This window comes from Bos mutus, chromosome X (genome assembly GCF_027580195.1).
Source record: "Bos mutus isolate GX-2022 chromosome X, NWIPB_WYAK_1.1, whole genome shotgun sequence".
NCBI classification, from domain to species: Eukaryota; Metazoa; Chordata; class Mammalia; order Artiodactyla; family Bovidae; genus Bos; species Bos mutus.
The window spans coordinates 77549475-77560321 of record NC_091646.1 but is presented as its reverse complement, the minus strand read 5'-3'; the positions used below and the strand labels follow the sequence as shown (position 1 = coordinate 77560321).

The window sequence follows — 10847 nt, the reverse complement described above, 5'->3', positions numbered from 1 at the left end:
TGAAAGGCTAAAATTGGTCCTGCATTACTGCTCCCCCATTGCCACATAACTTTAATTACTAAAGGTGAGGTGTCCTCTGTGTGCCATGCCCCTCTCGCATCACTCCATTTAATGCTTCCAATGACACTCATGTTGGGGTAACTCTCCATGGACAGCAAAGAAAACGATGCAAGTTACTTGCTCAAGGACACAATCAGTGGCACAGCTGGGGTTTGAACCCACCCATGCCTCAGGCACTCTTGCTGCCCCGGAGCAGAGCCCTCTAGGGAAGGAGGCATGATTTGAGGCTCCTGGATGTGGACAAATGGGGGAGACTGCACCTCAGAGTGGAGACTGCTGGGGGGAGAGCGTGCTACCTGGCCTTGTCCCCATCTGTACTCCCCTTATACTCCCACCCCTATTTCACATCTGACAACGGAGGACAGTGCTCCAGTCCCACAGCAGGTGTCTTAGAGCTGGACTCTTAACCTAGGACCGCCAAGGGTTCTGGCATCTAGAAAAACGCCCCCCCCCCACCAATCCCCCGCCTCCTCCAGCCTAGGGGGCAGGGTGGGGACACAGCGCTGCATCATTCCCCATGGCACTCTGCGCTCTGGGGCCATTAACCGATGCTTCCCCATCGATTGATCTGCTAAGTGCTGCTGATTCAGACGGGTGGGGGTGGGGGCCCTGGGGGCAGAGGGGGTAGATCTGGGTAGGAAGGGGGGAGTCCAGGAAGGAGGTGGGGAGAATTGGCAAAGCTCCCTGCCACCCCCATTTTCCAGATGACGCGACTGAGGCCCAACCAGCTTTGTAGGAGGCGGAGTCTCCCCAGGGTCCCTCTCAGGCTGTCCTAGGGGAGGGGGCTCTGGGAGCCACAAGGCCCCTCCCTGCCTCTCCCTCCATCTTCCGGCAAGCTCAGAGGGGCGGGGAGAGAGAGCCAGAGGAAGTGGAGAACTCGGAGCAGCTCTGCAGAGGGGGGCAGGAGCTCCGGTGTTTGATACCCCCAGCCCCACCGCTGTTGCTGCTGCTGCAACGGGGACATAGGTGAGGACGGCCCTTGGGGAAGGGGGAGGGGGCCACCAACAGTGTTGTCCTTGTCCTTGCCTGATCCAGCCCCCATGCCCTAGCCCACCCTGGGACAGTCCCAAGGGTCCCGCTGGACCGTGTCCTTCCACAGCCTGCTTCCAGGGACCCAGCCCCCTCCTCCTGCCTGTGCTGCCTTCTCCTCTCCCAGGCCTGGCCGTGGCTGCTTCTCGTCTTCCTCCACCAGCTGCCAATGCCGCTTTTGCCGATGCCCAGCACACACCGCCAGCCCCTCGGGGTGTGGTTTCCCTAGACCAGCCCCCAGCGGTAGGACGCAGCCTGATCCTAGCCTTCCCTGTGGGCCTCCTGCAAGGCCCAACAGCCCCCTTCCTGAGACACACCCAACTTCCTTTCAACATCCCACCCCGTTCTCTAGTCCCTTTGGAGGGGGACCCCCCCCTTCCTCTTCCTTTTAGCCTTTTTTGATTCCCTGGGAGCTCTGGGGCTGTGCCCAACTTCCTTCCAATTGAGTCCCAGCCCTGAGGGGTTTCCCAGGTCCCTTCCCTCCCCCCGGAACTCTTGACAGCGTGGACCAGGCTTTCTCAGCCACACCAGATACTCTTCTCTCTCAGACACATCAGCCTTTGCAAAATAACCTGGCCTCATATCTCACCTTTTAGATACCCCACTCCCTTCTCCAGCCCTGCTAGGGTCCCTACCTCTCCTTCCTTCCCTAGAACTCTTGTAGTGTGGACACACCACCCGCAGGCTGTTCTTGGTAGCTCTAGGCACTCAAGACACCTCTCAGCCTCTTTACAACTTCCTGGCTCTGTAGTCACCCCTTAGATGCACCAACCCCTTTTCTAGATCCACGAGGGGGCTCCAGTCCCCTTATCTTCTCCCCAGAAGTCTTGAGAGTTTGGACAGCCCTCCTCAACTCTCTCAGACCCTCTACAATCCCCTTCCAGACACTCTCAGCCTCTTGCAAACACCTCTGATTCTGTTTCTACCCCTCTGGATGCCCCAATTCTCTCTCCAAGCCCACTAAGTGGTTCCAGGTCCCTCTTCCTTCCCTCAGAATTCTTGAGAGTATGGACCACTCCCCAGTATTTCCTGCTCCTTCCTAGACACCCCCAGATATCTCTCAGAATCCTTTAGAGCTGTCTCAGTCTCTCTGAACCCTCCCTCAGATCCTTGGCATCTGTAGATGCCCCCCTTTCTTCTCCTTTCCATGTTCCCTAGCCCCTTCTTACCCCCTCAAGACAACCCCCTGGTCCCTCTAAGACCCTCTACATCCCCCCCAAGCCCTTGCCCGTCTCTCTATCTCTAGTTCCTCCTCCTGGTTCCTCTTGGCCTCTCTAGACACCCCCCAGTTTCCTTGTGCGAGTGGCCCAGGGCCTCTCCAGGCTTCCACCATCCTGGAGACAGCCACATTTTCCTAAAGGCTTCCCCCCAAGTCTCCGCGGGCCTGGGGCGCGGCAGGATGGCGGCAGGCGTGGCCACCTGGCTGCCTTTCGCACGGGCAGCTGCTGTGGGCTGGTTGCCCCTGGCCCAGCAGCCCCTGCCCCCGGCGCCGGGGGTGAAGGCATCTCGAGGGGATGAGGTTCTGGTGGTGAATGTGAGCGGTCGGCGCTTTGAGACCTGGAAGAACACGCTGGACCGCTACCCAGACACTCTGCTGGGCAGTTCAGAGAAGGAATTCTTCTACAATGCCGACTCAGGCGAGTACTTCTTTGATCGCGACCCGGACATGTTCCGGCACGTGCTGAATTTCTACCGCACTGGCCGGCTGCACTGCCCGCGGCAGGAGTGCATCCAGGCCTTCGACGAAGAGTTGGCTTTCTATGGCCTGGTGCCTGAGCTCGTGGGCGACTGCTGCCTCGAAGAGTACCGGGACCGCAAGAAGGAGAACGCCGAGCGCCTAGCAGAGGACGAGGAGGCCGAGCAGGCCGGGGACGGCCCAACGCTGCCGGCTGGCAGCTCCCTGAGGCAGCGGCTCTGGCGGGCCTTCGAGAACCCGCATACAAGCACCGCGGCCCTCGTGTTCTACTACGTGACCGGCTTTTTCATCGCCGTGTCGGTCATTGCCAACGTGGTGGAGACCATTCCATGCCGTAGCCCTACACGGCGGCCACCAAGGGAGCAGCCCTGTGGCGACCGCTTCCCACTGGCCTTCTTCTGCATGGACACGGCCTGTGTACTCATATTTACCGGTGAATACCTCCTGCGGCTGTTTGCTGCCCCTAGCCGTTGCCGCTTCCTGCGGAGTGTGATGAGCCTCATTGACGTGGTGGCCATCCTGCCCTACTACATTGGGCTCTTCATGCCCAAGAACGAGGATGTCTCAGGCGCCTTTGTCACCCTGCGGGTGTTCCGGGTATTCCGCATCTTCAAGTTCTCCAGGCACTCACAGGGCTTGCGGATTCTGGGCTACACACTCAAGAGCTGTGCCTCTGAGCTGGGCTTTCTCCTCTTTTCCCTTACCATGGCCATCATCATATTCGCCACTGTTATGTTTTATGCTGAGAAGGGCACAAACAAGACCAACTTTACTAGCATCCCCGCGGCCTTCTGGTATACCATTGTCACCATGACCACACTTGGGTGAGTGCAGACCCTGTGTGGGGAGCTGCCCGGTCAATCAATTATACTCACCTTTTCTGTAAAATTAAAAAAGGTTAGATCAATGTTCTCTATCTCTATTTGAGCTCCAATCTGTCATCTGTAAAATTGAGGGAGTTGGATTAATCTCCAAATCCCTTCCACCTCTGACAATGCCTTTATTTTCCCTGTCAGGAGACTTGGATTCCAGGATGGTCTTAGCTGCACTGTTTCTGTTGACATTTCCCCGCCTGAGCCAGTTTTCCCCTCTGCAAAATGAGAAATGATAACCCCTTCAACATCCAAATGGGCTTCCCTGGTGGCTCAGTTGGTAAAACATCTGCCTGCAACATGAGAGACCTGGGTTTGATCCCTGGGTCGGGAAGATCCCCTGGAAAAAGAAATGGCAACCCCCTCCAGTACTCTTGCCTGGAAAATCCCATGGACAGAGGAGCCTAGTGGGCTACAGTCCATGGGGTTGCAAAGAGTCAGACATGACTGAGCCACTTCACTTTCTTTCTTTCACCATCCAGGGTGGATTCAGTCACATTGTGAAAATTCTCATCATGTTTCTGGTGCAGGATAAATAGAAATTAGCTTTCTAGCACCCTCTTTTCCATCTTGAGGGCCCATGTCTCCCAACTCTTAGATTCATCAGCTGTGTGGGGCAGTACCTTTGTGGCTTGGTAATTCCTTGATGTTTCCCCAGAACAAGATATTTTCAGTGTTATTTTTTTTTAGTCCTTGAGAGGAAATGGGCTAAAAGCATCAGATGAAATCATCAAACTTATTTTGTTCTTAAAGACTTTGTCTAGGCCAGATACTGTGATCCTTTTCTAAATCTCTATCACTGGGATTAGGTAGGCAGTCCCTGCTTGGTATCTGTTGAGTGAATACATTAGGATTACTCAGTACCTTAGTAGAGGTACAAAAAATTTATTTGAGGTTTCTAAGAAAAATTCTAGTTGGGGGTTCATGATTATATCGACAAATACTGAGCACTGAGAACAGGTTGGAACTGAGTATTTTGATATCTTTTTGTCCTATTCAGTCTTCACAACAACCCGGAGAGGGTGTCTCATAGTTGAGGACATAGTCTGAGATGACACATCACAGAGCCAGAATGGTCAAGTTGGAGAGACTTTTAAATGAGTCAAAGGAAAGAAATAAGAAAGAAGTATCCTGGGAGTGGGGGAGCTTGTGGGGGGGTGGGGGCAGGCACAGCCGGAGCAAAGGCCTAGAGGCTGAAGACTGCAGAGGCTGTGTTTCTGTGGAGCGGATCTGGTTCTGTGGTTAGAACAAAAGTACACTGTGTGATCTTGAGCAAATCAGTTATGGAACCTCTCTGAGCCTCACCCCCCCACCCCCAACCAAACAAGTTGGTAAGATTGGCTCTGCTCCATCTCCATCGGAGGGAGAGGGACCTGGTATGGAGAAACAGAGGGAGAAGTTTCAAGGCTCCCCCCTATTTTTTTCATATGAGGACAGTTTCAAGGTTTCCCCTGAGGGAATAAGAAGGGATCCTACCTAGAGAAGGTAAGACACACGGGAGCAACACCAACAGAGAACTGCTCCTAGGACTCAGAGCCCTTTAGCTGACTTGTGGTGGTGGGACTCTTTGTCGAGGCTATATTTACTGCCTGTGACTTCCTCCTACTCCCCTATTCCAGGTATTAATAGATTTCTAGCTGACTTAAATGCCCAGTGCACAGCTTGGATGGGAGCAGCAGACAGTAGGGGCTGAGGGCCCATTTCTCACTTGACCCCTACTGGTGGCCAGGGAGGTCATTCCCTACAGTTTGCAGAGCAAGAAAGAGTTTGAGTACCTGGCTAGGGTCGCAGAGTGAGTCAGGTTGAATGGGATGCGGTGGGGGACTGAGGGGTGGGTGGGCATATTTCTTGACCTTGGCTTACCTCCCCTGGCCCCAGCTATGGAGATATGGTGCCCAGCACCATTGCTGGCAAGATTTTTGGATCCATCTGCTCACTCAGTGGCGTCTTGGTCATTGCCCTGCCTGTGCCAGTCATTGTGTCCAACTTTAGCCGCATCTACCACCAGAACCAGCGTGCTGACAAGCGCCGAGCACAGCAGGTAACTGCACCTTCCACCTGAGTACCTACTATTCCCCACACCCCAAGCCAGTCTCCTTTTGTTTGCCCACCTGATCTTTTCTCCTCCTCTCTCTGTAGAAGGTGCGCCTGGCAAGGATTCGGTTGGCAAAGAGTGGTACCACCAATGCCTTCCTGCAGTACAAGCAGAATGGGAGCCTTGAGGTGGATAGGGGCTCAGATTGGGGTGAGAGGTGAGCAGCGACAGGAGGTGGAAGGGGCTGACCCTATCCCTCTGCTCTATCCACTCTAGGACAGTGGCGGTGGGGAGGAGCAGGCACTGTGTGTCAGGAACCGCTCTGCTTTCGAGCAGCAACATCATCACTTGCTGCATTGTCTAGAGAAGACGACGGTGAGGCCTAATGAGAGGTGGTATGGCAGAATGAAGGGGGTCCCTTTTCCACCAAGCTAGCTCCCTCCTGGAATGAGAGGCTCACTACTAACTGTAGAAATCAAACAGGGCTTCCTGGAAGAGGCCCCAGTAGAGCTGAGTCTTGAAGGGTGGGCAGGGGAAGGGAAGAGAGAGCAACTGACAGAAAGGAATGGCCTGAGCAAGGGCCTGGGGGTGAGGTAAGTGTGTGGTGCCTTGTGATCATGCCTCCATTCTGCCCACAGTGCCATGAGTTCACGGACGAGCTAACCTTCAGCGAGGCCCTGGGTGCTGTCTCGCTGGGTAGTCGCACCAGCCGCAGCACTTCCGTGTCCTCCCAGCCAGTGGGAGCTGGCAGCCTGCTATCTTCTTGCTGCCCCCGCAGGGCCAAGCGTCGTGCCATCCGCCTTGCCAACTCCACTGCCTCGGTCAGCCGTGGTAGCATGCAGGAGCTGGACACACTGGCAGGGCTGCGGAGGAGCCCTGCCCCTCAGAGGTGAGGACCCCTACCTGCTGCACCCCCCTTTCCCCAGGGAAGCTCAGAGCTTGGACCACAGGGTCTGAGATTTCATGACTCCAGATCTCACCAGTCGAGCTCAAATCCAAACTCCTCCATGCTGGAAGTTTGCTTATCTTGTTTGGAACGCCTCATTTTTCATTTGTACTTTCAACAAACATTTATTGAGCACCTACTGTATGCTAGGTATAGTTTGGGGCATTCTGGAGTTCATTTTAGTTTAGGAGTTTAGTTCAATTTAGGAGGTGAATAGAACAGACAGAAATCCTGACATTATGGAACTTATATTCTAGTGGGATGAGACAGTTAAAAAACAAAAACACAGATGGTGCAGTGTGTTTTATTTATTTGTTTTTGGCTGCACTGTGTCTTCATTGCTGCGCTCCGGCTTTCTCTAGTTGCAGTGAGCAGGAGACTACTCTTCATTGTGGTGTTCAGGCTCCTCATTGTGGTGGCTTCTCTTGTTGTGGAGCACAGTCTTTTAGGCACGCGGGCTTCAGTAGTTGCAGCACATGGGCTCAGCAGTTGCGGCGTGTGGGCTCCAGGGTGTGTGGGCTTCCATAGTTGCAGCACACAGCTTCAGCAGTTGTGGCACATGGGCTTAGTTGCTCCACAGCATGTGGAATCTTCCCGGACCAGGGATTGAACCTCTGTCCCCTGTATTGGCAGGTGGATTCTTATCCACGATGCAGTATGTTATGTGCCAAGGAGAAAAATAAATCAGGGATGGGGGATAGACAGTGTAGAACAGGGTGTGATGCAGTTTTAATAGTGTGGTTGGGGAAGGTTTTGCTGAGGTGACATTGGGAGTTGAGACCTGAAGGAAGAGAAGGAATGAGCCATGTGGATATTTAGAGAGAGCTTTCCAGGTAGAGCAAGTAGCCTATGCAAAGACCACGAGGCAGGAATGGGTCTGCAGGTTAGAGGCACAGCCAGGAAGCTTCTGCATGTAGAGTGGAGTGAGAGAAGGGAAGAGTGGGAGGAGGTAAAATCAGAAAGGAATAGGGACCAGATTGTGTCATCTTCCTGTGGACTGTTGTGAAGACTCTGACACTGTAAGGAGTAACCACGATAGAGAACACTTTTATGTGTGTGCTCATTGTGTTCCAGACACTATTCTGAGCACTATGCACCATTTATTATCTTATTTAATCCCCACAACAACTCTCTGAGGTAGGAAATATTATTTCCATGCTCCAGATGAGAGAAGACAGGTTTAGAGTGGTTAAAGTGGGGTTAGGACTGTTTGAATCCAGAGCACTCACTTGGCACCACCATAATTGAGGGTGCAGGGGAAGCACTGAGCTCAGGGCCAGGGACCCAACAGGCACTCAGTAAATGTCATGATTGCTGTGGCAAGTATTACGATGACTTTTTAAGAACCTTCCATATTCCCACCCTTATCCACAGCCGCTCAAGCCTCAATGCCAAGCCCCATGACAGCCTTGACTTGACCTGCGACAGCCGGGACTTCGTGGCTGCCATCATCAGTATCCCCACCCCTCCTGCCAACACCCCAGATGAGAGCCAACCTTCCTCCCCTGGCGGTGGTGGTGGTGGGGCCAGCAGCACCCTCAGGAACTCCAGCCTGGGTACCCCTTGCCTCCTTCCCGAGACTGTCAAGATCTCTTCCCTATGACAGGCAGGCCTGCCCATCCAGAGTGCCCTCCCAATTCTTGGGGACTCCTTTCCAAAGCCATATTTTGGGAAGGTAGAGAAGGGCAGGCCTGGGGACCCCTTCTGCCCCCCACTGAGAACTATGCAATGGAGTTTCATGGAATGGCCTACCTGGTGGGGAAATAGCCAGGGAATGGAAAACTTCCCCTACCCCAGACAGTTTTCCTTGTGGGAGCTGAAGTGCTGGGCTTCCTCAGACCCTCAACCTCCTTGCCCCAGCACACTGGGACTGGCCCCTCTACCCAAGCTGGCCTCCTGCATGCTCCTCCCCTCCCCAGTTCTGACACAAGAAGGAGAGGTGAGACTTCCTCTTCTCTCTGGCTGAGCTATGGAGGTTTGGGGATTCAGAGAAGAGAACTCTCACTGATGATGTGGCCTCTAGAAGAAGACCCCACTCTCCACCAGGCCCAACAACTCCCAAATTCTGAAGCTTGGAATGCAACCACAGGTTTAATGGGCTGTGGTCTCAGCAGTGACCTGCCACCCCTAAACGTTGGCTGAGGGGTTAGGCTGCCTTTCCCCAAACACACAGATAGCACAAACACCACTCCCCTTCCCTGGCTGCTGGAAATGGGTCCCCACAACCCTGTCCTCCACTGGGCCGCCAGCAAACTCTAGCAATAGCAGCTGCTGCCGTGACATTATGCAAAGCCTCTGCCCAGTTTGCTGCAGCATTTACATCTGCCCTAATCATAGGGGCCACCTCTAACTATGCCTCCTTCTCTCTTTGGTTTACCTCCTTCCTGGGTTGGGCTGGAGTCTGGACTGGCTGAGATAAAAGTCTGGCAGCCAGCAAGAACTGGGCTGTGTTTAGAGATCATGGGCTGACTCCATGTTCTTGGGCAGGAGTCCAGAAGCGTCAGGGACTAAGGCCCAGCTTATTCCTGAACTCTAGGAGTTGTAGGTGGCAGAAGAAACTTCTTGATCTCCTTCTCCAACCTCACAATGCCTTTTCACATATTCCTCTCTCTTCTCCCTCTTGGGTCACCTTCCAGAACTCTCTGTCTGCTCTCAGGCTGAAATCTGGCATCATCTCAGGTTCCCTGTCCCCAGCACTGTCCCTGTGGAGTTGGTGGCTGACAAAGATGTAGTTTCCATCAGTCAATAAAACCTGAGAGGAGAGATGAGGATGAGCACCTCCTGGCTCTGTGGATTTGGGGCTGGGTTGGACTGGGGGTTGAAAATACTCCAATTTCAATTCCTTTTAACTAGTAGAAGGGCTGTTGTGGGAAAAGTTATGGGAGGTGGATGGTTGCTGGTGTATTTTAGAAGACGGGAATCTAGGAGAAATGGAAGAGGGTGCTTAGGAGAGGTAAATCTACAGCCAGTGAGATAGACTAGGAGATCCTGAGACATGCCCCATGAACATAATTTGCTCCAGCCCCCTCACTCACAGATAGAGAAACTGAGAACCAAGGCAGCACACACTTGCTTAGAGGAGACTTAAAACTAGGCTTCCTGACAGCAAACAGCTCTGAATTAAACCCCGATGAAAAGCATCTCTCGATTTGGCGAATTCCACTTCCTTGTGGATGTCCCCTACCTTTATTCTCTCTTTTGGGCCACTGGATATTCTAGACTAGTGTAACTGAGCTCTGTGGAGCACCGAAAAGACAGCCCTTGGATTCAGGGTGACATGAGTTCCAGTCCCTGGGTTAGAGGATCACTTATCTTCTCTTGCCTCAAGTTGCTAATCTGTGAAATAGAGATAATCATTCACTTATGCACCAAATATTTATTAACTGCATATCACGTCCTAGCCCTGCTGCTGCTGCTGCTGCTAAGTCGCTTCAGTCGTGTCCGACTCTGTGCGACCCAATGGATGGCAGCCCACCAGGCTCCCCTGTCCCTGGGATTCTCCAGGCAAGAACACTGGAGTGGGTTGCCATTTCCTTCTCCAATGCATGAAAGTGAAAATTGAAAAGTGAAAGTGAAGTCGCTCAGTCGTGTCCAACTCTTCACGACCCCATGGACTGCAGCCTACCAGCCTCCTCTGTACATGGGATTTTCCTGGCAAGAGTACTGGAGTGGGGTGCCATTGCCTTCTCCGTGTCCTAGCCCTAGGTGTACAAAAATGGGCAAAGTAGACATCTCTGATCTACAGGAATGAGTGTGGAAGGCAATTAAGCAATTACAACATAGTGTAGTAGAACCAAGATTAATGGATGGCAGGAGAATCTAACCTGGCGGAACAATGAATTGGAATTGGCCAGGCAAAAGACCAAAGAGTGGAACGTTTTAGGCAGAGGGAACAGCATGTTCAATGACCTGGAGGTTAGAGCACCAGCTCAGGACCTTGGGAAACTGAAGTGGTTCAGCACAGCTGGTGAGGAGAGTGTGAGGCTGTGATGAAGGTGAGGATGTAGGCCAGATAACAAAACGCCTTTGAAGCTATGATACAGATGTGGACTTCATCCTAAGGATAATGGGGACCCCTGAAGGCTTATAAACAGGAAAGTCATCCTGAGGTTTGTTTTTCAGAAGGATTATTCTGACTGTGGGGAGTGGATTACAGAGAACCAGTCTTGGAGAGAGGAAAAACAGTGATGAGGCTTTTTGCAGTTGTCC

At 52.9% G+C, this 10847-nt stretch overlaps 1 protein-coding gene across 2 annotated transcripts; it reads left to right on the top strand.

Annotated features, from left to right (window-relative positions):
• Window positions 1-752: 752 nt before the first annotated feature.
• On the top strand, window positions 753-9429 carry KCND1 (potassium voltage-gated channel subfamily D member 1). Of its 2 annotated transcripts, none has more exons than XM_070365891.1 (7): window positions 753-1026; window positions 2450-3609; window positions 5536-5698; window positions 5797-5880; window positions 5969-6067; window positions 6331-6581; window positions 8013-9429. In XM_070365891.1, exons 2-7 carry the CDS (start codon window positions 2489-2491, stop codon window positions 8239-8241), a joined length of 1947 nt encoding a protein of 648 aa, XP_070221992.1. In that variant the 5' UTR covers window positions 753-1026; window positions 2450-2488; the 3' UTR covers window positions 8242-9429. The 2 variants fall into 2 exon arrangements, with proteins under 2 accessions (XP_070221992.1, XP_070221991.1); XM_070365890.1 differs by having other exon boundaries at window positions 2368-3609.
• Window positions 9430-10847: the final 1418 nt, after the last annotated feature.